Genomic DNA, 27,284 nt, shown 5'->3' with positions numbered 1-27,284 from the left:
ATAGTTTATTGTTTTAAATATAAGCGCATTTTAGTTCATGTAAATAAAAAGGAAGATTTGTTAACATCTTAGTTATTAAAAAAAAAAAAAGCTGAAAAATAAGATTTAAAAACATTTGAACATCAAGTGTTATTAATAGTGATTCATGTTCTCTGTGACCTGCCTAGAATTAAAAAACACTTTGGTTTTGGAGCAAGGCTGTTTATCAAAGATTACACGTGAGAAATTGGGCTTGACTGGCCTAGTTTTCAGAATATCAAAAAAGAGGGTCCCAGATATGCCCTGTTTTGACAACTGAAGGCTCCTGGAGAGGACTAGTCCTCAAGGACTGAGGGATGAAGCACCCTAGACTTACCTGAGCACATCAAAACAATGGCCTAGGAAAGGTTTGCCGGTGATGACCATCTTTAGCAGTGCACAGTGCCAGTGGTGGGTGAGACCTGGCCGGGATCTGTCCTCAACATTTGGGATTCGGATGAGATTTACAGTGCAAAAGGATGGTTGTACAGGAGCAGCCAAAGCCGTCCTAGGTGGGATTCAATTTCCTAGGAGCTGTGGGGAGACCAGCTCAGTTTCTCACCAGCTGCTGAAGGCTTTTCCCCAGAAGCATGGTGAGAAGAGGGGGGCTTTGCCTTTCCTGTTAGTGGTTGATCTCATTGCTTTGTGCAGGCAAAAATGTCTGTTTTTTCACAAGCTCTCACTTGGACCTACCAGCCTGGCATGGTCTTCTGTGGAGTTGTCATTTGTCCTCCCTCTGCAGCTTTTAAAATAACAGTGTTTATCTGGAAGGACTGGCTGGTCTCTGAAGCTGGGTGGGAAATGCATCCCAGCCGGGAACTGGCAATACCCCAGCATATTGGGGGGAATAAAAATAGCATCAGTTGAAGGGTGTAGTACACACACATACATACACGGAGAGAAGCTTTATAGGAAGGCTTTATACACTATCTGCACCAAACCCTGGTATTTGCACTGCTGTAGTCAGGGGTTTGGATACTTCTTACCCACCATCATGTGGAGGATGTGTAGGCACAGGAGACAGTCATTTCAGGATACAGCTTGTCTAACTTGTTTTAACATCTATCTGCAAGTGAAATGACTCACACCCTCCAAGTGCCTTTACCTTTCTTGTGCAGGTGTCCTGGAGGTTGAATTCGTAGGTGAACTCTCTTCCGGGTGTCTGTGCTCTAGAAATTGGATGTATTTTGTAGATTGTTTTCAGAAGCAGGAAAATAGCACACCTGCCTGAGCACTGCATGGGTTGGGGTATCCTGTGTCTAAATCCTGGATCTGACACAAATTCACCTCCCTCATTAGCATAAGAAAAATGGCAATTACTTTTCTACAATGCTCTCCGAGAGGTGAAAATTAATAGTATTTTTTGCAAATGTCTTCACAAAAGTTTGTTCTATGTTGTGCAGCCCAGACATGTATTAAGATTTCCTTATTATTTTCAGTTGTATTTGTTGGGGGACCTTTAGCACTGTTTCTGAAGAAAATGAGGTGTATGTGATTGCATTATTTGTCTGATATTGTTTATATCATCACAAACTTTAAAATCCATTTGCCAGCTTTAGCTAAGCTTATGTGAAGGATTCACCTTGAATCATTTCAGGCCAAGGAGGCAATTGAAGACAGCTCTCCTATTTCCAAAAATGGACCTATATATTAAGGTGCCTTCTAGGATGTTCCTGTATTAAATGGGAACAAAAATACAGGGATCTGGGCAAACACATTGGATTGAGAGTAACCAGAAGGGAGGTGGAGCTTCTACAAGATATTAATACCAGCAAGATAGTTACCTCTGGAACAAATTTTTGAGAGGTGATCACCACCCAGATCTGCCTAGCCTGTGCATTAATGAGTGTGACCTGTTGATTACTGATTGTGGCCCCAGTCCAGCCTTATGACAGGGCTCCTCCTTCTGCTCTACATAGATGTCTGTAGCTGTGGGGACTAAAATGTTGTGTTTGCTTTCTGTTCCAATTTTTGGCGCTGCAGAAACACCCAATGAGCTGAGTCAGGCCAGTTCTGCCAGGATGGGGTCTCCCCTTGCTGCAGGACTCCAACATCCCCAGACCATCAACCACATTTGTAGGATGCCACAGCTTGAGCACCCAGAGTTTATTAGTCACTGTGAAAATCTTTACGTTGATGGCCTTGTGCAGCTTTCCCTTTCTCTCACTCAGTGCACACCTGCTCTATTCATCACCATGACAACTGCGTGCCCTTTCGGTATACATTTTGTTATTCATTTCTGTGAATTTCTGTGGTGAGGGACAGGCGCATATTGAATGCCATTAACAGCATGGGATGTTCTAGGAAATGGGACAGGATAATCTCTAGTCAAATATTTGCCGCTTTTATGAACTTACTGTAATTCTTCAAGACTTCTGCCAGTTCTTTAATCCATTAACATGCATTCCTTGGAGTCTCTTATTAAGGGAACTTTGTGAAGAGAGTAAGGTCATGGAGGGATGATTTTCACAGTACCGATACAAAAAAAGAGAGCAGACAAGGGACGCATTTCAAAGTGTCTGGAAGGGCCACAGCTTTGCTGATTAATTCAGCAGGAGATGGGAGAACTTCTGTGTGTCTCAGCCTTGAGCTGGCTCCTGACCTCTCATTGCTGCTGCCCTTATCTGCACTTGGCTTTCGGTTCAGTTATGCAAGCTGGCACCTCACAGGAGCTGCTGCAGCAGTAATGTACCCATTGCCTGTCCTTTCAGTAAGGTCCCTCTTTGGAAGTGGTGATGAGCTGAGTTCACAGTTGTGGCAAGTTACCTGTGGGTACAGAGGGGAGGGAAAAGAGGCTGGGGTTAAGATCAAATGGAGAATCTTAAGTTGCTGCTGTCTTCTCTGTGCCTGTCTTGTAGATAACCCAAATATTTCAGTTCCCAGGGCTGACCGTCAGCTAACTTCCACTTAACCTTTGCCAGCTCAATAATTAACATCACCTGCATTCTTCCTCCTTCCCAAAATAAATACATTAAAAGCAAGAAAAACAGGTACCAGGTCTCATGAGACAGGATTTGTGTCACGTGAGGCAGTCTTTCACAATCCCATCTGTAAAGGAAGTGAAGTCCTACACTGAATCTCCATTACATTAATGAATTTGGCACTTGCCATGAGACCGGGGTATGGCTCTTTACCCCTTGAGGTGTGCAATACACACAGTTAATTCAGTTTCTTCTGATTAACTCCTTTGGGGTTTGTCTATTCCTGGGACATACGTTTGGACAGGCCTACGTGTAGCATCTCTGAAAAGCGTCAGGGACAACTGAAATAGCTCATCCAAAATAAGCCGCTCGTAATTTGCTGAGGAATGTCAGATTGCATTAGGTGTATTTCTGTTCTTACTTATAGAGAAAATATAGCCAGTAATAGTTATTAGAGATTAATAAAGTCTCCATGTAAACACATTTAATCCTACTCTGTCTTAGGTTAAACCGTTGTGGAAGTGGATTAAATCCAACTACATGAAAAAATTCCTAATATGGAAAAATTTGGTAGTGAAAAGCAACTATTACTGCTAGAATTCACTTCCTCCCCCACACACACAGTTCTTTGTCTGTATAAGTTCTTTTGCTTGTAAATATTCTACTGATATCATCTAATCCTGACCAAGACTAGATCCTTGCTGTGCAAGGCATAATGCTGCCTTGGTTGAGGGTGGATGTCCTGAAGAGGGGACAGTTTCCATGGGGTGATGCAGGGATGAAAGGGTTTCTTCGTGGTGACAGAGTAGTTCAGTGAATGAGGCGAATGAGGACCAAGACTCCAGTCTCCAAAGTGCCATAATCTCACAGTGTCAGCTGGGATATGAGGGTCTGCTTGGTTAAGCATTTCAGAGTGAAAAACAAAAGAGCAAACAGCTATGAACATGTTCAGGTTACGTGAGAAAGCCAAGAGGAGCGTAGGCACAGGGCTGTGCATCAGCCCACCTTTGCTCCCTTGGAAGTACAGCTCCACCAGTGTAGATCAGTCCTGAATTCTTGACTCCCAGCTAACCCGTGGATTTCCGAGTCCCTGGGCATTTTCCACGCCAATTCAGATTGTAGCAGGCTTGCTTCTTCAAAGGAGCTGCCCACAGTCATTCCAGGATGTAGCACTTTCTAATCCAAGCAGAGAAAGAGGAAAGGATAGATTGAAGAGCTCTGCCATGCTCCTGCCTGCATCCTGCAAGAGGCTGAAGGAACATCTCCTGTGGAGGTGACAGGAGGACTTTGGGAGTGTGTCTTCTCCACTGCATGGGCATAAAGAGGGGAGAAAGCCTATGACTGAGTGGTTACTGGGTCCTTGGTCTCGCTTGGCTGGAGAAGGTTTGTAGATCTGATGGCGTTTGTCACCTCGGCTGCCTCTCCTTGCAGCAGGGACACGTTCAGCCTTCCCCAGAGCATTTGCCCTGTGCTGAGGCATGGCAGTGCTTGAACTGAGTGACATCTGGCCAAGTGGTTCTGGGACAAAAAACCTTTAGTGATTTCTGGGCTTTCAAAAGGGCCCACTTCAGGAGTATGAGGTACAGGCGGCATCCAATTAGTGAAGTCTTGGCTTTTCTTCTGCAGAAGGCAGCAGCAGTCGTTAGTGATTATGTTCCGTGCAGGGAGATAACCTCTGGCTGGAGATGTTTTGAACTTAGAGGAGAAAAGGGAGAAAAAAAAGAACAGGAGTAGAGTGGGGGAAAAAAGGGAGGTGGGGTAGTTTTCAGTGAAGTGCAAGAGTTTGGAGAGGAATCAAAAACTGGTGATATGTTGTTTTGGGGGTTGGTTTTTGTTTTGTTTTTGTTTTTTTGTCAGTCTGGTCTTCATAAACAGCTGGCAGGACAAAAAGATCTCAAAATGCCTCTCTCAATCACAAATTCAGTGCTGCACTGGTCACAGGAGTGCTGCGAGCCCCTGCCAGGCTGTGGGCAGCTGCCAGCCTTGCAGCATTCCCAACTGCCTCCCGCCACCACCCGCCAGACACAAGCTGAATGGGGAGAGGAGGGTGCTCAAGCTGTGAAATAGGATCATAGCCAGAGAGCAGGGAAACACAGGGTAGAGGATGTTTTTCTAACCCCAGATATTTTCAGGGCCCTAACCATTCTGGCCCGCCACAGCATGGGGTAGAGCAGCACAGTCGGACAGGGAGAGCAGCAGTGGAACAAGCCGTCTTCTCTGAGACATGGCTTGGAGCCACATCCATGCACCTGGTTGCTTTCAGGATTGCATCATCTGCCAGAGGTGCCACACTGCCCTCCGGGGAAAGAAAGGCACAGAGCAAACAACACAACCTACCTTCCAAATCTTCATGTAGAGAGCTTGGCTTCAATTAAATGCGATTACTTAATTTTGCATCAAGGGCAACTTCTCTTGCACTTATTTGCTGTCCCCAGTGACTTGTCTGAGGGAGAGAATTGCTCCAGGAGGGTAGGTGCTAATGAAGGGAAGCTTCCAAATAATTGTGTGTGTTGCTGCATTTAGGTCAGAGGAGTCAGATGAAAGTATCTTCCATGTTTCTCTCGTTTGTTTTGGCCTTGGTTTTGGTTTTGGGTTGTTTTGTTGGTTTTTTTTTTTAATCTGGGCTTCTAATAAACATGTTAACTTTCCAAATTATTATAAGCAGCTGCATCTGTAAGCAGTACACAAGGATATATTTACTGTGTTTGAAAGCTCTCTAACGAAGCTTTGAAGTCCAGCTCATCCGAGATTCATGCAGAGAAGGAGCTGTAGCCATTGTTGCACTCTTCTGCCGACTTCTGAAGATCTGAGACTTGAAAGCAACTGTTTCTTTGCAAATATGGACAGGTGTGAGAGGCCTTTTTATAAAAAGTAAATAGATACTGAAATATGGATATTCAAATGGATATTTCAGAACCTACAGCTGACTGTCACAGTTTTATTTGTGTATTGCAGGGGCTTTCTTTTACTTTTCTTACCAACGCTAACCCTACACAGACCATATTTGCATTTGCATGTGCTACTTTTCATTTTAGTATCCTCACACAGAGAACAAGTATTTCCCTATCCTGCCTCAGTCCCATATTCAAGAAAACTGGATAAACAATAACAAAAACAAAAAAAAAAAAAAAGAAGAAAAAAGTCATGTAAGTAACATGCATAAGATCATCAGAAAGGTTTTTATTCTCTGGGTCCTTCTACAGCTTGAGGCTCACATTCCTTTTTCTTTAGAGGCCCAAGAGATGCTGTAGGGTGAAATAACAGCGGTATTAAATGGCATAGTATCACAAAACAGTGGTTATTGCTGGGTTTTGAAATCACACACCCCTGTTACGGTTCTTCTCCATGCTGCTTTCAATATACCCACACATATTAGACATTTAAACACTCCAGTAGATGCTTGTGTTGCTATGTGAAGCCATTCAACATGGCACATGGGGAACCTAATTGCAAGCTCCAGCCGCTCCTAGAAAACTAGCAATAGGCAAAGCTGAAAAGTATTGAGGACATTTGGATTTTCCAGTCTCTGGAAGGGTATGTATGTTGATTAAACTTACAGCTGTGTAGTTTTCACTGAATTACTGTTTCCTTTTGATCTGTGCTAAAGATAGTGATGGAGCAGGTATGAATGAGTGATGGGTAGGTTGGTATCACATTAATTAGGTTCTTGCTTGTTTGCTTTCTTCTCTTTAGTAAGTTTCTTTCCTTCTCTTGGTGTCAGGATATTTTTAGTTCTTTAAGGCTCGATCTTCTGCATCAAAAATAAATGTGATACCCACTTTTAATCTATACTTTTGAGAAAGTATGTGTGTATATCTATCTAACCTATCTATGCAGTGGCATATATCTGAGGTTACTATGTCTTGATCAGCCTCATTTGAATTCACTACAAGAAGTGAAGATAGAAAGGAAGGAGAAATGGCTCTTCTCTCAATACTATTTCCCTATATCCCAATGTTTGCCCTATGCGATGTCCTTTGAGTACTGACTCTGTTATGGATTTATCCCCCATAGATCATCTTCCGGAAGATCAGTGATGTCAAGAAAGAAGAAGAGGAGCGCCTGCGCCAGAAGAATGAGGTGACGCTGAGCATCCCTGTGGATCACCCTGTACGGAAACTCTTCCAGAAATTCAAACAGCAAAAGGAGATGCGTAATCAAGGCTCAACCCACATCGACCCGGAAAGGAACCAGCTTCAGGTGGAAAGCCGGAGTGTGCAGAACGGGGCCTCCATCACAGGCACCAATGTGGTTACTGTGTCTCAGATCACCCCCATCCAGACGTCCCTGGCTTACGTGAAAACCAGTGAGGCCGTGAAGCAGAACAACAGGGATGCGATGGAGCTCAAACCAAATGGAAACGGAGACCAAAAATGTCTCAAAGTAAACAGTCCCATGCGGATGAAAAATGGGAATGGGAAAGGGTGGCTTCGACTGAAAAACACAATGGGGACCCATGAGGAGAAGAAGGAGGACTGGAACAACGTCACGAAGGCTGAGTCCATGGGGTTGCTGTCCGAGGATCCCAAGTCCACTGACTCAGAGAACGGTGTAAATAAAAACCCACTGAGGAAAACAGACTCTTGTGACAGTGGAATAACAAAAAGTGACCTTCGCTTGGATAAAGCTGGTGAGACTCGCAGTCCCCTGGAGCACAGCCCCATCCAGGCTGATGCTAGGTATCCTTTCTACCCTATTCCTGAGCAGGCCTTACAAACTACGTTGCAGGAAGTCAAGCATGAACTCAAAGAAGATATCCAGCTGCTAAGCAGTAGGATGGCTGCCCTTGAGAAGCAGGTGGCAGAGATTTTAAAAATATTGTCTGAAAAGAACATACCCCAAATCTCTTCCCCCAAGTCTCATTTATCACCCCAGCACCCCCCCCAGATACCCCGTCAGGATATTTTTAGTGTTTCAAGGCCTGCCTCACCTGAATCAGAAAAAGATGAAATCCACTTTTAGCATATACGTATGTGTATATATGTATACAGTATATATGCAAAGGTGTATATATACCTTGATACATATATATGTGTGTGTATACAGTAAAGATATATATACATATATATTTTCACTTGCATCCAATATGACTTGAACACACCAAGGATTTTGATATGTAAATATTGCATGTCCAGCTGGATTCTGGCCTGCCAAAGAAACAATTATTAACATAGATATTGCTTGTATAATATGCAGTTGACTGCATGCACACTTTACATTTATTTATAATCTCTATTATGTAATAAAAGAATGACTTTTGTGTAACAAAGGCAATGTACTATTTAAAGAATCAGGGTCTAACCTGCCAATATTGCCATGACAGTTTTGATCTCAGGCTGGGTGAATTGAGCTTTTATTTCCTCACTGTATTTTCTGCCGAGTTAAACAGTAGATTAACATGATCTGGAGGAACTCCAATTAGTTCAGACTCCAATTAGTATTGTTTTCTGGTATCATTCCATTACAATATACTGTATATTTGGTGATAAATTCCCCTATTCCTCCTAAAAGGGAGGGCTTAGCTCAGTGGCCAAGGAAGGGCATCATGTCTGGTGCTGGGGGAATCACTGGAATTTATTTGTGTGGGTTTTGTGCATGCACAACTTTTTATTTCAAGTATCTGCCTGCTCTTTTAACACCGTAAGAAATAATAATGGTGATTTATGTAACAAAATGAAGCTAACAGAAACTCCCTCACTCCCTGAGTGTTTGGAGGTAACTTTCTTGAAAGCCTCCTTTTACTGATGCCATTTTTACTGTTAGAGTAACATTACGCAGATTCTCTTTGCAGCACTCAGTGATCATGTCCGATTCTGTCAGTATCTTCATTAGGATGTCCCATTTTTGTAGGGTTGAGGTTGCTCTCCCGCTGTCCCCCCCATTGCCCCTGGCAGAAAGATTTTGCACGAGGTCTGAGCAAGGGACAGAACAATCATAGTTCAGCTCCTCAGGAGCCATATGAGCAGGTCTGAAAGTCTGAAGTTGAAAGGCTGCTGTTAATCCCCCTCCACTCTCGTTTCTGAGGACTTTTGAAATCTGCAACTGCCTTTGAGAACGAGAGAAAATAACCGGTCAGGATGAAATTCACTTTAGTCCAAGACATCTGGATGAGAATGTTTGGATGGGAGAGTGGTAGGAGTGTTGGGAGATGGAGTCCTCCCTAGGGTGCTGCACTTGCCTTGGACTTGTGGAAGGTTTCAGCGTATGGGGGGGCACACTTCAAGAGCAGGCCTGCCGTGCCCACACAGCCAGCTGTCGCATATACTAAGTCCCTTAGGTCTGTCAGATGCTTAGACCCTATCTCCACCTCCTAGGCTGGATCATCGCCCTCCACGTGGCGCTGCTGGCTTCACAGGGCTGCAGCAGGGCAGGCTCTTGCACTGGATCCTGTTTATTCTCCTGTTTGGAGCTGACATTTTGGACTCTGGCTGGGTCTGCACCTGAGTGTGGTGGGGATTTTTTGCCTCTCTGTTTGCACTGGCTTTGAATCCAAATACATTGATGCTCAGCAGAAATGGCAATTACAGCTTCAGAGCTGTTAACCTGTACAGCTTGAACCCAGCCCAGCAGAATGCAATGGCTCCTTAAGAGGACTTCCCTTCCACGCTTAAATAGCCTCTTGTATCATGATTGCATGTTTTCAGAAGTGCCTGGACTGAAACATGTATGTACCAGAAGGTATCACTATCAATCAGCTAAATAAAAGACATGCTTAGAATTAGTAGGCATCCTTACCAGACACCAATACCAGATCCATTACTTAACATTAAGAGACAAAACTAAACTAAATTGCTTCCTGAAAAACTAAAAAAAAACCCAACCAAGCCAACCAAAGCAACAAACAAAACAAACCATCATTTGCAGCAGTGGCAATTAGGAACATACATCTTAGGGTGGACATCCAAACCTATAAACCACCAAAAGTTCATAAGAAAGCCAAAGAAGTCATTGCTTCTATTGGGTCAATTCATGGAGGCTTTTGGGGAGATGATGGTCTTTCTCATTTACTGTTTCTTTCTGTCCTGTTTCTGCTCCTTCTTTGGTTCCTTTCTTTAGGAAATTGTAGCTAAAAAAAGGGAAGAATAAAAGGCCACCAAAAGGGACAGCCCTTCCCAAGTCTAGTGGTTAGGCTGCCTGCTCATTATAGTTTTCCACAGTTGCAGTTCCCAGTGTCAAAACTTTCAACTGTGTTTTGCAGCTGCTTTTTTGTTACAAGTGCAGATCTGGAACTCTGCAACCATGTTTTGGTCTGCAAGGACAAACTGCGCTAGCAAAACAGCAGGACCTTCAAAGTCCTACTTTAAATCCTACCCAGGGACCCTGAAAGAATCAGAGGGTTATAGGGTTAAGGAGATACAGGGTTGCTGCTGGCTGCTGGAATATGTACTGACATTGTGGGTTCAATTTAAGTCCCAGGCTTTGCAGATTTGAGTGGTTTTGCCTGACTTGGATTGCTGGTTAAGACAGACACACAACAACTGCCCAGAGCTGCCCAGTGAATAGCTGAATCACACAGGCTGTCTTGGGGCTGGATTTTGGTAAAGTTCCTTGAATGCATGAATCTGCTGCGATGTGATGCTGTAAAAGAGCCAGCAGGGTAATGGGGGTGACTTTGTTAGAAAGCTTTAGCCTTAATGGCATTCCTCTGCCTTTGTGAAGGACTTCTTTTCTTTCTCTGTAACTGATATTATTTCTAGATAGAACTGCATGGCATGCGAAGGAATCTCTATTTAGGTTTATCTTGCAAGTCAGGTGTAACTTTGTGCCACTTTACAATGAGAGAACATGTAACAGGATTAATCTGACCTTGAAAATGATTTGAGCCTGGAATGTCTATTACAGTTCAAGTGAAACGCGACTGGTTAAAATGTCTAGTGGCTGAAAGCTATAAATAGTGTAAAATACCAAGTTCATGAAACAAATATGGTGTTTCCAGCTGCACTTCTAGTGCTGCTTTGGTTCTGATATTCCAGTATGGTCCATTGAAAGTTCAGTGGAATGAGCAAGCCCCTTGCATGAGGCAGTAGTGTGATGAGTGTCTTGCAAACGTAGGGCAGCCTACAGAAGGGCCCTGTGTACTGGGAGTGCAGCCGGAGACCAAGTTTGTGGGATTGACTCTGGTGGCTATTGCTCTGGAAATCTGGCTTCTACAATTCTGAAGCATTTTGCCTCCAAAATTTCATGATCGAAGCATTACATGTTGTTTCATGGAGCTGCTACCAGGGCACTGGTTCAGCTTTCCCATACCCTAGCGGTTGTGCATGTTGTGAACCAGTGTGCTGCCAACTGGGGCATTCCTTTTCTGTTAAAGAAGCATGAGTCAGAGTCTTGTTCAGGCTTGACTGAAAGCAACCAGCTGTAGTCATTAAGTACAATAAGGACACTAATGTGTCTCTTCCACCTAGGCCAGTGCTCAAGCAGCTACACGCCACGTGGAGAGAGCTGTTGGCTGCATACTTTCCTTTCCTTTAAGAGCTCTATACCTGTACGGGTGTTCCTGCCATATGCTGGTAACAGCATTCTTAGCACTTACCTTGTGCTTTGTGTGTTCAAAGCATTTTACCTGCACATAAGTGGATTTTATCTTTCTGGGCTTTGGAATAGAAATAAAATGTGTACAGAAAAGTAAACACTTTCCAAAACAAATGTACTAGAATACCTTTAGTAGCATTTTTTGTGTAATGTTACATATATGAGATAGAACAGCACTTCAGGGTAATATCTGCAAAAAATTAATTGTTGTAGTGAAGAGTCAGTTCTTCTGAATTTGTATTTGTAAACCTTTTTTTCCATCTTTCTGTCTTTGCCAGGGGACAGGGGTTAGAGCAGAGCTGACTCTGCAAGTGATAAACTTAAGCTTTGCCCATTTTTCTTTTCCCTGTTCTGCAGAAGTAGCACAACTATAGGGACTCAATGCTGCTGGCACCAAAGTTTAGGCTCATTGATAGATTGAATTTCAGTCTTCATTTACCACCACATGGAAAGCAAACCTGTTACACTGGTGTGAACTGAAGGTTGAATCTGATAATCATATCAGACCTTAAAGTGTATTTTGGAACCCAAGACAACTTTCAAGAACTGGCAGCTGCAGAAATAACGTTGTACTATTTGCAAGTTGTGATCAGTCGCTCTGAAAGTGACTGAGACCGTTATACAGATGTCACCATTTGCATGGTTCAGAAAACAGATATTGTGCTCATGAAATAGCTTGGAGGCTTTTGGGGGAAAAAAAAAAACATCCTGAATTGAAAGAGAAAATAAAAAGCCAAAGGTTTAATGTAGAATTTGGGAGTGAGGAAGTAGAGGAATATATTATCGTGAATTGACACTTTTTTACTTGGATTTTAGGCATTAAGAAAACTCAGACCTATCTTTTTGGATGTCAGAGTTGGACAGATTATGTGTTAAAATAAACATTATTTTTTTCCTAAGTAAGTGAGGTGGCATCAAAGTGATACCTGTTTGTTGGTTTTTTTTAAAGTTGTCAAATACTGTTTTCCTACGGAAGAGGGTTTTCATAGGTTTTTTTACTGTTGTTTTTAAAAGGCTATATCTGAAGGCTTTTTTTTTTTCCCAGTTCTTTTTTTGTACACGAAGCTTCTGTGATAAAACATATCTTTAGGTCTATATGATCTATAATGCTTTATAGCTTTGCTGCTAACATGCTTGTTAGAGAGGGTTTGAGAAGTGGGATTCCTTTGGAGCAAGGCATCTCTCTATGGCAGCCCAGGCTCTGTGACTCTCCCATCCTGAAACAGGAGAGCAGTGCTTTCCCATGGAGCCCACAGGAAGGAAGAGTTTGAGCGAGCTAGGTTTCTGCATCTGGGAATAGTTTTTATGACTTTCCCTTTATATTTTTGGTACAAACGAATAACATGATCTCTACGTGTTTTGATGGTTTTAATATGTTATAATGCATTTCAAAATTAAATACATTCTTAAAGTGCTGATGAAGCTAAAGAAGTCTGCATTATTTCTTGCACAAAAGCAGCAAATTTTCTTACTGACATAAAGAATATTGTGCAATGATCAGCCTTGTGGTATCTAACAAATGACAAACAAAATAAAATCATCCTTACAGAGGATTCATTTAGTCATACAGAAAATTGACCTTGTATTGCACAGTGGGACAAGAAGGCACATATTGATTTTGAATACTCAAATTATAGAAGCATTCAAAAAGGGCTTGACCAAGCCACGGTAAATAAATTATATTAACTTATGTTACATTACGCTAATCAGCCTCCTGATGCAAGGCAGGTGGAACCAGGCATCTGGGGCAATATTCTCACAAACCATTTTATCCATTTATCTATAAAGCAGATGAGTGCTTTTCTTCATGGTTTTGTGTTTGGAGATGTAAGCTTACTTGGCCCACAGTCTGAGACTGTTGGTGTGCACCAACTCTATATCTGGCTGTCTGCCACGAATACATCAATTAGCCTTAATTAAAAGCCCTATAAAATAGATTTTGTATTAGGTTGGGCTCAGTGCTCGCCCCCCACCAAGTCACATGACTGTTTGTTATCTGGTCCAGAGCAGATTCAGTCCAGACCAAGCGATGGCAGAGTGTATTTCTGCCTGCCTGCCAAGGATGTATAGACACACTATATGCATATATACCTACCCATTTGGAATGGGGACTCAGATCTGGTCCATTGAAGACAGGTGTTTTGGACAGGTAGGATAAATTGTGCTCCAGAGGTGCCAGTCTCTCAGCATTTACTGTAATGACTTAAGGTTAGGCACTTGATCTGTAGACTGCTAGAGGGTAAATGAAGTGAATCCAACCCATAACTCAAGCTCCCAGCCTGATCTTGTTTGTATAAAAAAGTGCCTCTAAAAGAGACCGCTCTACCATCTTTCTATCGTCACAGAAGCAGTTTTATATAGGTGTGGCCAGCAGTACAGGGAACACTGAAATGTCTCAGCATGCAACCAGAATCAAAGTGTTCTTCAGCCACTAATCTGCTAATGAGAGCTCCATAAAGGCATTCAGATGCTCAGGTTTTGGCCTGCGGTGATCATGTTTTTTAACTTTTTATGCCAATACTATGGCAAGATACTCCAGGTACCCCCATTTTCACAGATTGAGATGCTCTTCATTACAGTGCGCAATGGCAAGGCATAGAGGAGAATCACCAGTCAATTTTCGGACAGTGAAAGACTGCCACCTATTTGGGATTTTTGGCTGCTCTGGTGTATTGAGAATGTTTGTTAGTTTTATTGATGAGCTGCGTAATGCAGTGGAAAGAGGCCAAGGCCTGGAAATGTCCAACAAAGGAAAAAATTGTAGTGAAGAGCTTCCAAGATAAACAGAGTGACCGACTGTCAGGCGATTGCCCAAGCCACGGCAGAGCACTGGCTCTGTGCTATTTGATGGGGAAAGAGAAGGGAGAGGGAGAATAAAAGATGTAAAGAATGGTGTCCAAAAATGGTGACAATATTCCACTGAAAGCAATACCTACAAGTCTTTGCACAGGGGCTGTTTTCATCTTCATAATTTATTTATTTAGAAGTTGGCAGACTCCTCATTCCTTCAGGTGGCATTTAAGGATGAGGCTGGCAGCCCTTTCTGGAATGACAGCTGTGGGACAGGGAAGGGCCATTAGAGGATACTCAAATACAGATGTCCTTAGAGGAAAGTGTGGGCTTCAGGATAATCAAAGCTCTCCCTGCTTGCCAAAGTCCTGTCAGAAGGGGGCATAGAGTATGCAAATGGTGTAGCATCAGTGTACGACTCTGTATTTGAAACTGGCCCTGCTTTGACCAGGGGGGTTGGACCAAATGATTTCCAAAAGGTCCCTTCCAAGCTATGTTGTTTTATCATTCAGTGATTCTGTAATTTTAGTAGCACAGATGATACAGAGGAGATAAAATATGAAGGTTCTTAGTTATGCTCCATTATCTTCTAATTTTCAATGTAAATACTATACAGAGGAATGTGGTGGGCCTTTGAACTGAAGCCATGTAGTGCTAATAAAAGTCCTTTTCATTGCCTTGGGCAGACCCTAGGGCTGTGCTCAGCATTTCCATGTGTGCTATGTCAGGACACTCAGGCACTTTTCTGTCCTGGGCTTGGTTTCAGAGAATTCCCTGAGTCGTTTGCGCCTCTTTTTTCTCTGTCACCACATTGTTTTCCTAGAAAAATAACCCTTCTGTGCTGGTGCCTACCTCCTCCAGCTGCTGGGGCAGGAGAGGACATGCACGCTCCTCACATGGCAAGCATGTGAGGAGCGGTGCCATACACTGCATTTTCTGGCTGATTGGTTGGAAATCCAGTTACATCCAGGGCTGCTGCCAGGACCATTAGTTGGAGGTCCCAGTTCGGTCAGTAAATGGGGTGTCTTACCCGAGCTCTCATGGAAAAAGTTCTTTTTTTCTAAAGCAAAACAAATCTTCTGCTCTTCTAATTAGTCCTCTGTTGTCCCTGCAGGATTAATTACTGCCTTCTTCACTTGTATCATCAAATGATGTTTGGCAACAGCTTTTTTTTTTCTTTTTCTTTTTTTCTTTTATTTTAGGTATAATTAGGAGTCTGGGCATTACAAACACGCTCAGTCAGGTGGTACTTAAAAATTACAGAGCTGAAATGTCACCTAAACTAGTAGTTTAAGCCTAGCTTTTGAATACCGACCGCCCTACTGCACTCACTGCATGTTCAGAGCTCGTCGCTTTGGGATAATCAGTTCACCAGTGTGAACATCCTTCTGAAATCAATTAACAGAAGGTTTTTGTTCTGCAGGGTGCTCCCACAACATGGCTCCTAGAAAAGGGCTGTGAGTGCAAGTAGGTAATGGCACCTCCCAACTCTTCCTACTGCCCATTGATGCTTTGTATATTCCCAGCCACGTTTTTGGGGTTTTTTTTTTACTTAAAGGAAGGGCTGAGTGCCACCAACTACATAATTCTATCAAGTGGTAAATTCAATTTATCAAGTGGGAGAGGCACTAGCTAGCAATAAGGCAGGATTTAGGTTTTAAAAATGTGCCTTGTGGGAACTGGGCAAGCTACCAGAAAGACAATAAAGGATTTATCTGGCAATGCATACCAAAGGCATCTTAAACATGTGAGCAGGAGAATTTATTGATACCAGTGAAAAAGCTTACGAACGTTAAAGTACAAAGCAACTCTGTAAACATACCTTTCAACTGTCCCAATAAAATCCCTGTACTCAGACAAGGGGAACTAAGGCTTGTTTCTGTGGAGTGCAGAACTGGTAAATCAGCTTTCCCAGAAAACTTAAACATACAACATGTTTCTCCAAATGTAATAGTTTCTCCAAATGCACTATTTTAGTAGCATGTGCAAATTTCACAACTAACTCAAATGTGTTTCCCCTGCCATTAGTTTCACAGTGATTCAAAGATGCTCCTAAAGCTGGTACTGCAGCTGGAACCTATTTCTCATAGGACAGGTTTGTTCCTTTCCTTGCTTGTCACTGATTGTCGATTATTTGCCCTTGAAGAGAGCTATGGGCCCACGTGGGACAGCATGATAAACCCGCAGCTTGCAGGGATGCAGTAGAGGTAAAGGTTCACCATATTTTTTTTCTGGAAAACACCTCAGTAGTAAAAATACGCTTGCAAACTGTCTAAAGTTCCAGTGCCTTACCACCACACTCTATGTAACAAAATCCCATTAGTACAGCAAACCGTTCTCACATGAATTAGGACATTATATGCTTCATAAACTTTACATACCTATTTACTGTTGTTATGCATATAACACTTGGCTGGGGCTTTTACTTTCAGGTGTAGCTGTGTATCTAATTTCCGTGTGTTTTGAAAGCTACATAATGTGAAGCAGAATATTTTCTACAATGAAAAGTAGTGTTTCCCTTCCTTGTGTGCTTGTTTATCTCTTTTCTCTTTCCCTTCCTTCCTTGACTTCTTTTCTTCTTGCCTAGATTATTAGGCTAGCAACATGTAGAAACAGGAAGATTGATTAAGTAATGTTGCATCAGCAGATTTAATGAGATAATGATCTGTTTTGCTATTTGTATTCAGAAAAAGTAATATGCTAATAGGAACTGTAGTTAGGGATGATTTTTTAATGTCCTGCTTAAATACCAGCCAGTGACCGAGTGGCTCAGTAAAGTGGTCTCGACAGATCTTGTAAATTATGTTCTTTGTTTTGAAGGTAAATATTTGCATCCTTCGAGCATCTTGTGTAAGTGTTCTTATTCAGGTCAGTGGAAATCTTTCCATTAATTTGTCTAACCTAGTTCTCACAAAGGGACCAGGACAGTGAGTTCCAGCATGGGCTCATTTGGTGGTACTAGAATTTTAATTTCAGACCATTTTCTAGTGCAAATGAGTCCAAGATTTCATGCCCTACAAAATACTGCATGTTGAATGCAGGCAGAAATGTAGAGTATGTGTTTGAGGATTGGGACAGCAAGGTGACTTGCCATAAAAATCGGCTGAACTGATCAGGGAAAGGGCACTTTTTAATTAACACATCTTCGAATCCAAATGATTTATTCTCAGTGTCTGAACTGTCAATAATTTCCATCCAAAGTAACTGCTCAAAATTCATGACTGTCTAGAATATCCTCCTACAAGCCAGATATGTACATAAGCTGTGCAAACTCTCTCTGGGGAGAAGCACAGTTAATAAAGTTATTGCTGCCACTGAGAGAGTTGATGACAAAGACAGGAGGTTGTGCACCAGGTACTGTGAGACTCTGAATCCTGTCCTGCAGCCCTGTATCCAAGCATTGCTGATGCAGACATAGGCTGATGTGCTCAACTCATGAGTCCTGTTTGGTTTTCTTCATGTCTGTCCACACCTTGAGTGGAGCAGAGCATCAGGAAGGGAAGGAGCAGCTTGTGTAGGACTTCATGAAGTGTAGCGCCCACCCCAGACCAGGCTCCAAAGAGTAAAGTCCTGGCTCCATGAGGGCCACAGAGTTTTCACATAGGCTTTAGGATTCCTCTCTGCCTACCTCAATCTCTTTGAAATTCTTATAAGTTCCCACTTATGTTTAGGCAGCTAGTCATCCTAGCTCTTAAATGAAGAAAAATCTGGGGAATATATACTGGGAGGAAAGAGGGATGAGGGAAGAGGATGATCTCGCATATGTCTCTGTGCATGCCCAGCTCCCCAGTGGTGTGTGGTGAAGCATCCTTCTAACAGCATGCTCACAGGATTCTCACGATTAGTGGCAGGGGGAGATTTTTCTAAACAAATTGTCACCACAGATGACCCCATTACAGTCAAAACATTGTAGCATTTTTCTAGCTTTTTTCTTAGCCTCACCACAACTGACAACTGAAAACTAAACTGAGCGGGAGCTGCTATACAAGCCTGCACAGAAGAGGCTGAACCTAAACAAACCACCCAGCCTGCCCTCGTGAGGTACCCACACAGTCTGTGCTGAGCACCCATCGTAGGCATAACTCGCCTTCTCTTTCTCTGCTGAAATGCAGCTGCATGGCCAATATGCTTTCTTTTTGTCTTTCCCTGGGAGCAGACTGCTTTGTATCACGAGCCAAGCGCTCACTGACTTATGCTTGTGCTGCAATATCTCACTCTGCACCCTGAGCACCTAACAGGGACAATCTTGCCATACTAATCCCTGGTTTGTGGTAATCCTTCTGCTAACATTAGCAGGACACGGGCTTTAAAGCCTCCTTTTTACCCTGAAGTCCTTAGCTCTTAGCTTTGATTTCAAATTCAACGTGTCCCATTAGCTGAAAAAGCGCCAGCTGATATAATTTTGTTTGTGCAACCCTCATGGAGAGGTTGGGCAAAACAACTGGTTTTAAAAGCTCACATTGGAAAAACTGATCTACAGACTAACTGCAGCTTTTGAATGTATGCGATTCACAGACACTGGACTGCGGGGAGGAAAAATATTTTGAGAAAATTCTTTTCTGCAAGGGAGAAATTGGGGGAAAGGGTTATTGCTCAGATAATGTTTCTTTTGTTATGACTTGCTGCTCTTTGTACACTAGCCAATGCAAATGACATTCATGTTACTGATGATATTTTTGAACAGCCCAGCTATCTTTTTTGCTGTTGTTAATATACCGAGGATTTGGGGGGGGGATTTTAAATGCCTCTGCCTTTCAGGATTATTTCTACAAAAGCAATTGAGAACTGTATTTTGACAGCAGGAAGCTTATAAAAATCTAGAGAAAAAAACAAAAAATAAAGCATTTGGAACTGAACAGCTGTAAAAGGAATGCACCTCTGCTACCATATCCATAAGCTGCAAAGCGGTCATGAGTTACATGGAGGAAGGACCATCTTTCTACTGAAAATGAAACATCAATTCATACAGAGTGGATGCTCCCTTGACCACTTACGTGACTGCAGAGGAGGAATGCGTGGGAACGCTGTGGTTAAACATGACTCCCCTGTTGCTTTTGGACATTGCCATGTGTGGTCCATTGAAATTGGTTGATCTGTAGCAAGCTGCTTGTCGCACTTTTCTGTTTGCTAAAATTCAACAATAAGGAAAATGTGGGTCACTTTAAAGCATTGGCAGACAACTGTTTCTAACCCAAAGGATAATGGGTTTTAGCACAATGAACTGTACTTCTTCAGGGAGGATCAATGTTGATTTTTTTTTTCCACACGTCTTTATTTACATGTGGCTATATTTTCATTGATACAGAATAAAAAGTGCATTTTATTGACCTTGCTTGTTTGTGTTGTCACTTCTCTTGATCTCTGGCACCATAAAAGCGGTAACTCTTGTTTTCCTGTCCAAAGCAGAATACAGCTTGTTGAGATTAATGAGCAAAACATAATCTTATTTCTAGGAGGCTTGGGGATGAGGGAGACACATACATCTATTGTTAGAATAGGACTTGTATACAGAACGATAGGAACAATGCTTGGCCTTTCTCCTCACTAGCCTAAAGACAGTAGGAAATAAATCAAGCTGAGCTGGGCACAGGTATCTCATCCATAAAATTTTTGTAGCTTCTAATTCCCTTTTCCAAGCAAATCAGGATGAAGAGGGAATACTTTATCTAAGTGGATAATAAGTATTTGCTTATAACCTTTTGTTCTTAAAATGTTCCATTTCATTTGGTGCAAATACATAACTTTGCTTTAAAAAAACTCTGTATGTTAATTGCATTCCCAATAAAAAATGAAGATTGGGTGGGTGGGATAGAGGCAGAAGTGTTTTCACTTGAAAATGTAAATGATTTCAAAGGTATTTCCTCCCTTTGCTTCTTACATCACTAGCTTTGTCACAAGCAGCTTTCCCCAAAGAATCACCTGTGCCAAGGTGCAAGTGACTTCTCTGACATAAATATACAGAACATTGCTGGCACATTCTTGAAATGACGGTTGCTCTGACACTCCTTCAGCTCAGAAACCAAAGCACATGGAAACTGGTAGAGTTTTTTCTGTTCTCTTGAAAGTGGCTTTAACCCAGATCCCACAGGCTTTGCTCCAACCAGTGATGGTGTCACGGTGTGGAGGGGTTACAGCTGGGATGAGGGTAAACCCTTCTGTTTGAGGGTAAAGCATCCAAATCTAACTGTCCACAGATAGGTTCTGCTGCCTGTAAGGACAGGTTCTATGAGGAGAAAATGTTTTCTATTATGGTGAAAAATACCCATTGTTGACCTTTTCTGTTTTTGACTTGCAGAGCACTTGCTTCAGCATCCTCAGCCACGGTGAGGAGACCCCAGGCTCAGCACAGGAAGGAAGGCAACTTAAATGGCAGGCACTGGTAGAGCAAACAGGCCATAATTTCTGTTGCTGAAAACCCAGTGGCAGAGGCTGGTCCTGCTGCTTGTCTTTCGTAAATAGGGTTGGCTTTTGCCAGATAGGAAGCTGGCAGCAACAGCGCTTCAGCTTTTTTCCAAGTGGTTGTTTGGGACTGTGTCAAGGCTGTGCATCCCAGCCCTGGGAACCATGCTGGAAAGGGAGCTGCCAGGCATGGTGGAGGGAAACTGAAGAAGGAAACAAGAGTGGATTTATTTGCAGGAGATAATTTGTTACTGGCTGACGGCAATGGTTTGTGTGGTAGTGCAGCTGTGCCTGAGCAAGCTGGCAACTTCTGTCATTATACATGGGACTGGTCCTCATCAGCATCCCAAAATCCTTCCAGTGCCCTCAGACAGGGTTTGGCTTGTACCCCTGCAAGTAGCAAGGATGCTGGATGAGATGTGGGATTAGTCCCCAGGACTGCCGAGGCCCTGGGGAAGAAAACATGCCCATTTTTCCCATTGTAGATAGCTTTACCTTTGCGTATTGCCTCTGCCTAAATAAGCCCTGAAAGCCAGGGAAACAAGTTAATATGTATGCACATTTCATTCCCTTTACAAGAACACCATCCAACACACTGGGCTGAAGATATATTCTCCAGGGCTGATGCTCCCACTGATTTAGGATCCAGCTATAAACAACGTGTATAAGCTAACACAGGCCAGGAGCACAGGGCAGAGACAGAGGCTTAGTTCAGACTGGCTCCTTCCTCACATTAGTGCACCCTTTACAGGCCACTTCTTACGAAAATTTTTATCCTTATTTATTTGGCAGAGAATCATAGAATCATAGAATGGTTTGGGTTGGAAAGGACCTTGAGATCATCTAGTTCCAACCCCCTGCCATAGGCAGGGACACCTCACACTAGACCATGTAGCCCAAGGCTCTGTCCAACCTGGCCTTGAACACCACCAGGGATGGAGCATTTACCACTTCTTTGGGCAACCTGTTGCAGTGCCTCACCACCCTCACAGTAAAGAACTTCTTCCTTATATCTAACCTGAACTTCCCCTGTTTAAGTTTAAACCCATTCCCCCTTGTTCAATCGCTACAGTCGCTAATGAAGAGTCCCTCTCCAGCATCCTTGTAGGCCCCCTTCAGATACTGGAAGACTGCTATGAGGTAACCACACAGCCTTTTCTTCTCCAGGCTGAACAGCCCCAATTTTCTCATCCTGCTTCCACAAGAGAGGTGCTTCAGCATCCGTATCGTCCTCGTGGCCCTCCTCTGGACTCACTCCAGCAGGTCCATGACTCTTTTATGTTGGGGGCCTGTCAGGGTCTGATTGGAGAAAACCTCAGTGCCAGACCCTGTTTCAGTTAATGATCCCAAGAGTGAAATTAAGATGCAAACAAGGTCAAGTACCATCATCGATTAGTAAGTTTATTACGAAAAGACAATTCTTATAAAAAAGGGAAATTATTGTAATAAAGGGGATAGCAATAGGACAGATTGGAAAAAAAGTAGAAAAGAAGCAAGGATTTGGGATGCAGAGAGAGAGAGATAGTCACCACTGTGGATCTAGCGGTGTCCCGGGGATCCATCGTCTTTGTCGGAGGTGGTGGGACTCCTTCAGGGTTCATAGTCAGTATTGGAGCAGAGTGTCCACAGGAGCCCGTAGTAGTCATCAGAGGTGGGTATCCTCATGGAGGTGTCCTTCTGGAGTTGTCCCCTTGAAAGTACCCCTTGGAGTTGTCCTCATGGAGTTGCCATCTTAGCGATGTCTCATGGACGGTGTCCCTCAGGGTCCATAGTAGTCATCGGTGGAGAGCGTCCTCACAGATGTGTCCTCCTGGAGTCATCCTGATGGCAATGGCTCCGTGGCAATGTGCCTCTTGGTGATTGCCTTTTCCCCCTTTTATACCTGGGGGGAGTACCTCTGTTCTTCATGTCACATATTACACGTTCCTGGTAGACCCGTTTCCCTGGTCTTGCAGCCAGCTCTTCAACTGCACGTCTGCAGCAATTCTTGGGATAATGGGCAATTCCTCACACCAATCCTGGAGGTCTTAGCTCTTTCCCACTCAGCCATCAGGCAATGGCCAGTGAAAGAGTCTTATCTCAACTCCTCTCACCCATCTCTGAGACAAAAGACAGGTGGAATCCCATCTCAGCTTCTCATACCAAGCTTTGAGACAATGGACAGTGGAGTCTGATTTCAGATAAGTCTCTCACAAGGCCCCAGAGCTGAACTTGGTACTGCAGGTGTGGTTTTATGAGAGCAGAGGGGGAGAATCACCTTCCTTAACTTGCTGGGCACGCTTCTTTTGATGCAACCCAGGACACAGTTGGATTTTTGGTCTGCAAGCACAGACTGCTGGATCATGCTGAGCTTTGGCAGTGCGGCTGGAGCTCTTGCTGGTGAAGACTGAGGCAAAAATATCACTGAATACCTTGGCCGCCTTCATGCTGAGGATAATCAGGTCTACCATTTCCTTCTGGAGAGGGCCAATATTTTCCCTTGTCTTCTTTTTATCCTTGATGTATCTATTGAAGCTTTTCTAATTGCCCTTAATATCCCTGGCCAGATTTAATTCTGTCAGAGCTTTAGCTTACCTAACCTGATCCCTGGCTGCTCAGCCAATTTCTCTGTATTCCTCCTAGGCTACCTGTACTTGCTTCCACCCTGTCTAGGCCTCCTTTTTATGGTGGAGTTCAGGAGCTCCATGTTCATCCATGCAGGTCTTCTGACGTTCCTTGTGGGGATGCACAGCTCCTCAGCCTGCAGGAGTGAAGAGAAAGATAGAAAGACACATCCTGATTGCTTACTTCAGATGTGGGAAGTAGAGGCTTGCCTTGCAATCCCTTTGTCAATGGCTTCTCCTATTCATAACCACTTCTCTTCAAAGGATACAATAAATAAATATGTCATTTCTTTACAGAATTAAATATAAATAAATTGTGCTATATAAAGAAATATTAGACACTAGCAAACCACCCACCTTAATTTCTCTCCCATTAAAAATGGGCATGCAAAGCCTCAAGAGTTCACTCAGGGAGAGACAATATCTGAACATTTACTTTTCTATTCTACTCCTTCTGGGCTATGTTCGTCTCATGTAAAATTTAGGCAACTAATTGAGGATGCCAAACTGGAACCTGATCCTGCTAAAGATCCCTCATGATGGGCAAGACACAGGGCTCTTCCAGCTCACTGAAACCCTCTGGGTGGTTTATCTGTCCCAGTTATCCAGTTGAGGGGGTAAAGAAACAGGATTTTTATGTCATTAGTGTCATGATCTGATGGCTACAAATTGCCGTTATGCTGTACAAATACAGGCATGGAAACATTGGCTCCTGTATGTTTGCAATTTCATATTCTGCAGGTGAAATGCAGTATATAGAGTCATCACACAAGTCTTCAAGAGCAACATCAAGACCATTCTTGCTGAAGAGCCCATTTGCAACAGACTTGAAGACATTTGGTTTTAGACGATGTTCCAAAAGCTTTCTGTGAACTTGTTATGAGGGGCTAGCTAAATGATTATTAAAAGGCATATGATGAAGGAAAAGTTTGGTTCATTAGTATCTATTATTCTTCTGCACGTGCAGAACATGGTTCAGGAGGAGTGAAGGAAGCATCTGCCAAGAAATGACTCATGGATTCTTTTACTGCTGAAAAGGAAGCCATAAAGGGACCTACCCTGTGAAGAAAGGTGCGCTTCTGCCCAGGCTTTTTATAAACATGCCCGCAGAGGAAAGCCAGTGGGTTGATCTTCCCCTGCAAATGACAAGTCTCTCCGCTTGGAAGTGCCAGAGAATTAAAGCAGTGCCAAAGCACAAACCTGTGTGGCAGCTCCTGTCTCTGTGGCTCAAGTCTGCACCCATTGCTGCCTCTGGTCTTTTCATTTTGCCCTGTGCCTGCAAGTCACTTGCTCCCACACAGCTTTTGCAGACTTTGCTATGTCCTAAGAGCTCCCATCACTGTCAGCAGCGCCTGTTACTCCTGTGGCAGCTAAGAAAGAGACGGAGAGCTGAGCAGTCATTTAGTCCCTATTCAGGGCATAATTTTAAAGCATGTGGTTCTGCTGGGAAATATTTAAAGAGATCCCAAACCTGAATTTTCTCAACAAATCCGGTTTCTCCCCTTTGGATTTTCAGAGATGCTGAAACAAGGATGAGAGTACCTGAAATCAGAAGAGGCAGGTTGCTGCTTCTGGAAGGCTTGTCTCAGGCTCCCAGGATGCAAAAGCAATCTGAGAGCTTAAATGGTATATTTAGGGCAATCCAACCATTTCTGGAGCAGGTCATGCACCATGCAAGCCCACCACCAACCCCCTATGCTGAAACGACTTGTGCGGTCAGGTGAGAAGTTGGCCATGTTACCCAGTGCTGCACTGGCCCAGTAACTTTCAAAGATGTTCAAATGTCATAGGTATTTTCAAGAATTCCCAGTTTATACAGACTGTATGAAGGGTTTGTTTCTCATTAGACCAGTGCAACTTGAAGTGTTCTTTTAAAATAGGCTCTCACTGAGAGGGTTAGGAGGTAAAAAGTCTACGATAGGTTAAATATGGAAGCAAAGGGATAAACAGCAAAGTATGCCATCCCAGAGGTGCTTTCTTCACAAGTGCTGCTGCCAGGATTAGTGCTACTCAATACCTCCTTTAACAAACAAGAGAAAGGTCTTCCCAGTATGCTTTTGCTATTAGCAAATGGGAATAAATGAGGAGGAATGGCTATTGGCCAGGAGGTTACAGCACAGGTGCAGGACGTGCAGCCAGCTAAGTGCTCCTGACATGAGATGGTGCCAGCCATAAAGAGCCCTCAAGGGCAGGGGCCAGCAGCACATCACAAGACACTTTGAAAACATCACTGCAGCAGAGCAGGGAGTGTGTGCTGTCAGGAACTGCCATTGATTGGCAGAAAGACGGACCGGCCAATTTAACAAACCTGTTCCATATCTCTCCTCTGTAATTCTGTGACATTTTCTCCAGGAAAGTAACATACTTCCAAATTAATCTGATTGCATTGAAGCAGACTGTCATCAGCCCCTGGAGAGAGCAGAGCAGTGTAATGGTTTGTCTCAGCAGAGAGCAGGTGAGACCACTGCCCCCATGGCATGGGGCAGAAGGTGATGCTCTGATGGGTTACCACATCTATTTACTAATAATTAGCAGGGAAATAAGCAGAAGGTACCAGTGGGACCAGCTGTGGGGAGCCGGATGGATGCAGCCCAGCTGCCTGCCTGTCTTTCTCCTATATATTCCAGCCACTAAGGCTGAGCAGAGCCTGTGCAAGTGCTAGGTAGTGCAGAAATGGGAAAGTATGTCTCTCGCTCAACAGGCAGCAAGGGAAAAAACAAATCTGTGTTCATGCAGCGCAAGAACAATCAGAAGTCACAATCAGGAATTCAAAAATGGAGGCAAGATTTTGTATTTGTTGATATGGAAAGAAAGGAGGCAAGAGGATTGGAGAAGCTTAATTCTGTCTCCCTCTCCACCTCTTTCACAGTTTCTTATGTTCTTCCATTCAGATGGAATAAATTACAGGCTTCTGCTGGCAGTGTAGTAAACATTCATTAGAAGTAATTTTCCATTGAAATGAAATAGTGAAAAATGTCATCCTTGGTTTCATGGGTTAGGGAAGTCAAAAGGTTTGGAAATATTCACAGCCTTTCAGAAGTAGCTCAGCCTGTTGTTATATTGCAAACTTTCTCAGAAGGGTTCTACTTCACGTTCAGGACACCAAACTTGCCTTTTCAACAGCACTTTTTGAATAGGAAAAGCTCTGGATCAATGTGTATTAGCAGACCCAGAGGTTCATAATGTGAACCATTAATGGTTCACAATCTTATAATACAAAGCACATTATTTATCTAAAATGCCCTCATCCTCCTTATCTGTCATTTACTTTGTGAAGCAGGGCCAGGAGCTGCAGAGATCTCCTCCAGCCAACAGATCAACCACCCTTTGTCTGTCTCCTTCTTTCTAAAGATTAAAAAAAGCTACCTCAGTCTTTCACAGCATAACTGTTTAATTGTCTATGCAATAAGCTTTTCTTAGTGAAAAATGACAAGTGCCAAACAAGTTTCTAAGACATGTGCAGACCTCTGCAACCCTGTAAGAGAGAAGGCCTGGCCTAACATAGACTCATTTTTAATAAACCTACAGCTTCAAGAGATTGGGAAACCTCATCCTGGGAACCTGTGATGTGTAACAGCTTCACAAAAGACTCAGTTTCACAGTTTTTCTTTAGTAGGGTGATGTTCTTTCTCTTCCCTTTCCTTTTCTCCTTTTTATTTATTTTTTTCCCACCCTTCTTTTCCCCTTTTCCTTTTCTTTGTTTTTTTTTTGAGCTCTATCAAGAAGTGCAGACTTTTGTTCTGGTTGATTTGACTTGGGGTTGGCTTTTTATTCTGGCCAGATGAATAGAGCAAGGAAAGAAAAATAATGGGAGGAATCAAAGACATGAATTGTGACAGCAAATGTATGCTAGTAGTCTAGCACACTATATTTCCAGATAAGCTTGCTTGAAACAAAGACAGCTAAAGAAAATAAACAAACAAAAACCCCAAACTGTTAGAACTTGACAGAACTAACCCCTCGCCATATGATATTTGCTAATGAACTGCATGCAGTGAAAAATGTGTGAGAATCCTTTCTG

The 27,284-nt window shown here is 43.1% G+C and overlaps 1 protein-coding gene across 2 annotated transcripts in view; it reads left to right on the top strand.

Moving 5' to 3' along the window:
* The window catches only part of KCNH5 (potassium voltage-gated channel subfamily H member 5), a 165,033-nt gene extending 145,444 nt beyond the window's left edge, over window positions 1-19,589 (top strand). For both annotated transcript variants that reach the window (XM_030484218.1, XM_030484219.1), the window contains exon 11: window positions 6,954-19,589. In XM_030484218.1, coding sequence (XP_030340078.1) covers window positions 6,954-7,901 — 948 coding nt within the window. In that variant the 3' untranslated portion in view covers window positions 7,902-19,589. The remainder of the gene's footprint in view (window positions 1-6,953) is intronic.
* Window positions 19,590-27,284: the final 7,695 nt, after the last annotated feature.

Source organism: Strigops habroptila, chromosome 4 (genome assembly GCF_004027225.2).
Source record: "Strigops habroptila isolate Jane chromosome 4, bStrHab1.2.pri, whole genome shotgun sequence".
In the NCBI taxonomy this organism is placed as follows: domain Eukaryota; kingdom Metazoa; phylum Chordata; class Aves; order Psittaciformes; family Psittacidae; genus Strigops; species Strigops habroptila.
The sequence above is the reverse complement of the archived record's forward strand: the minus strand, read 5'-3'. Positions and strand labels throughout refer to the sequence as shown.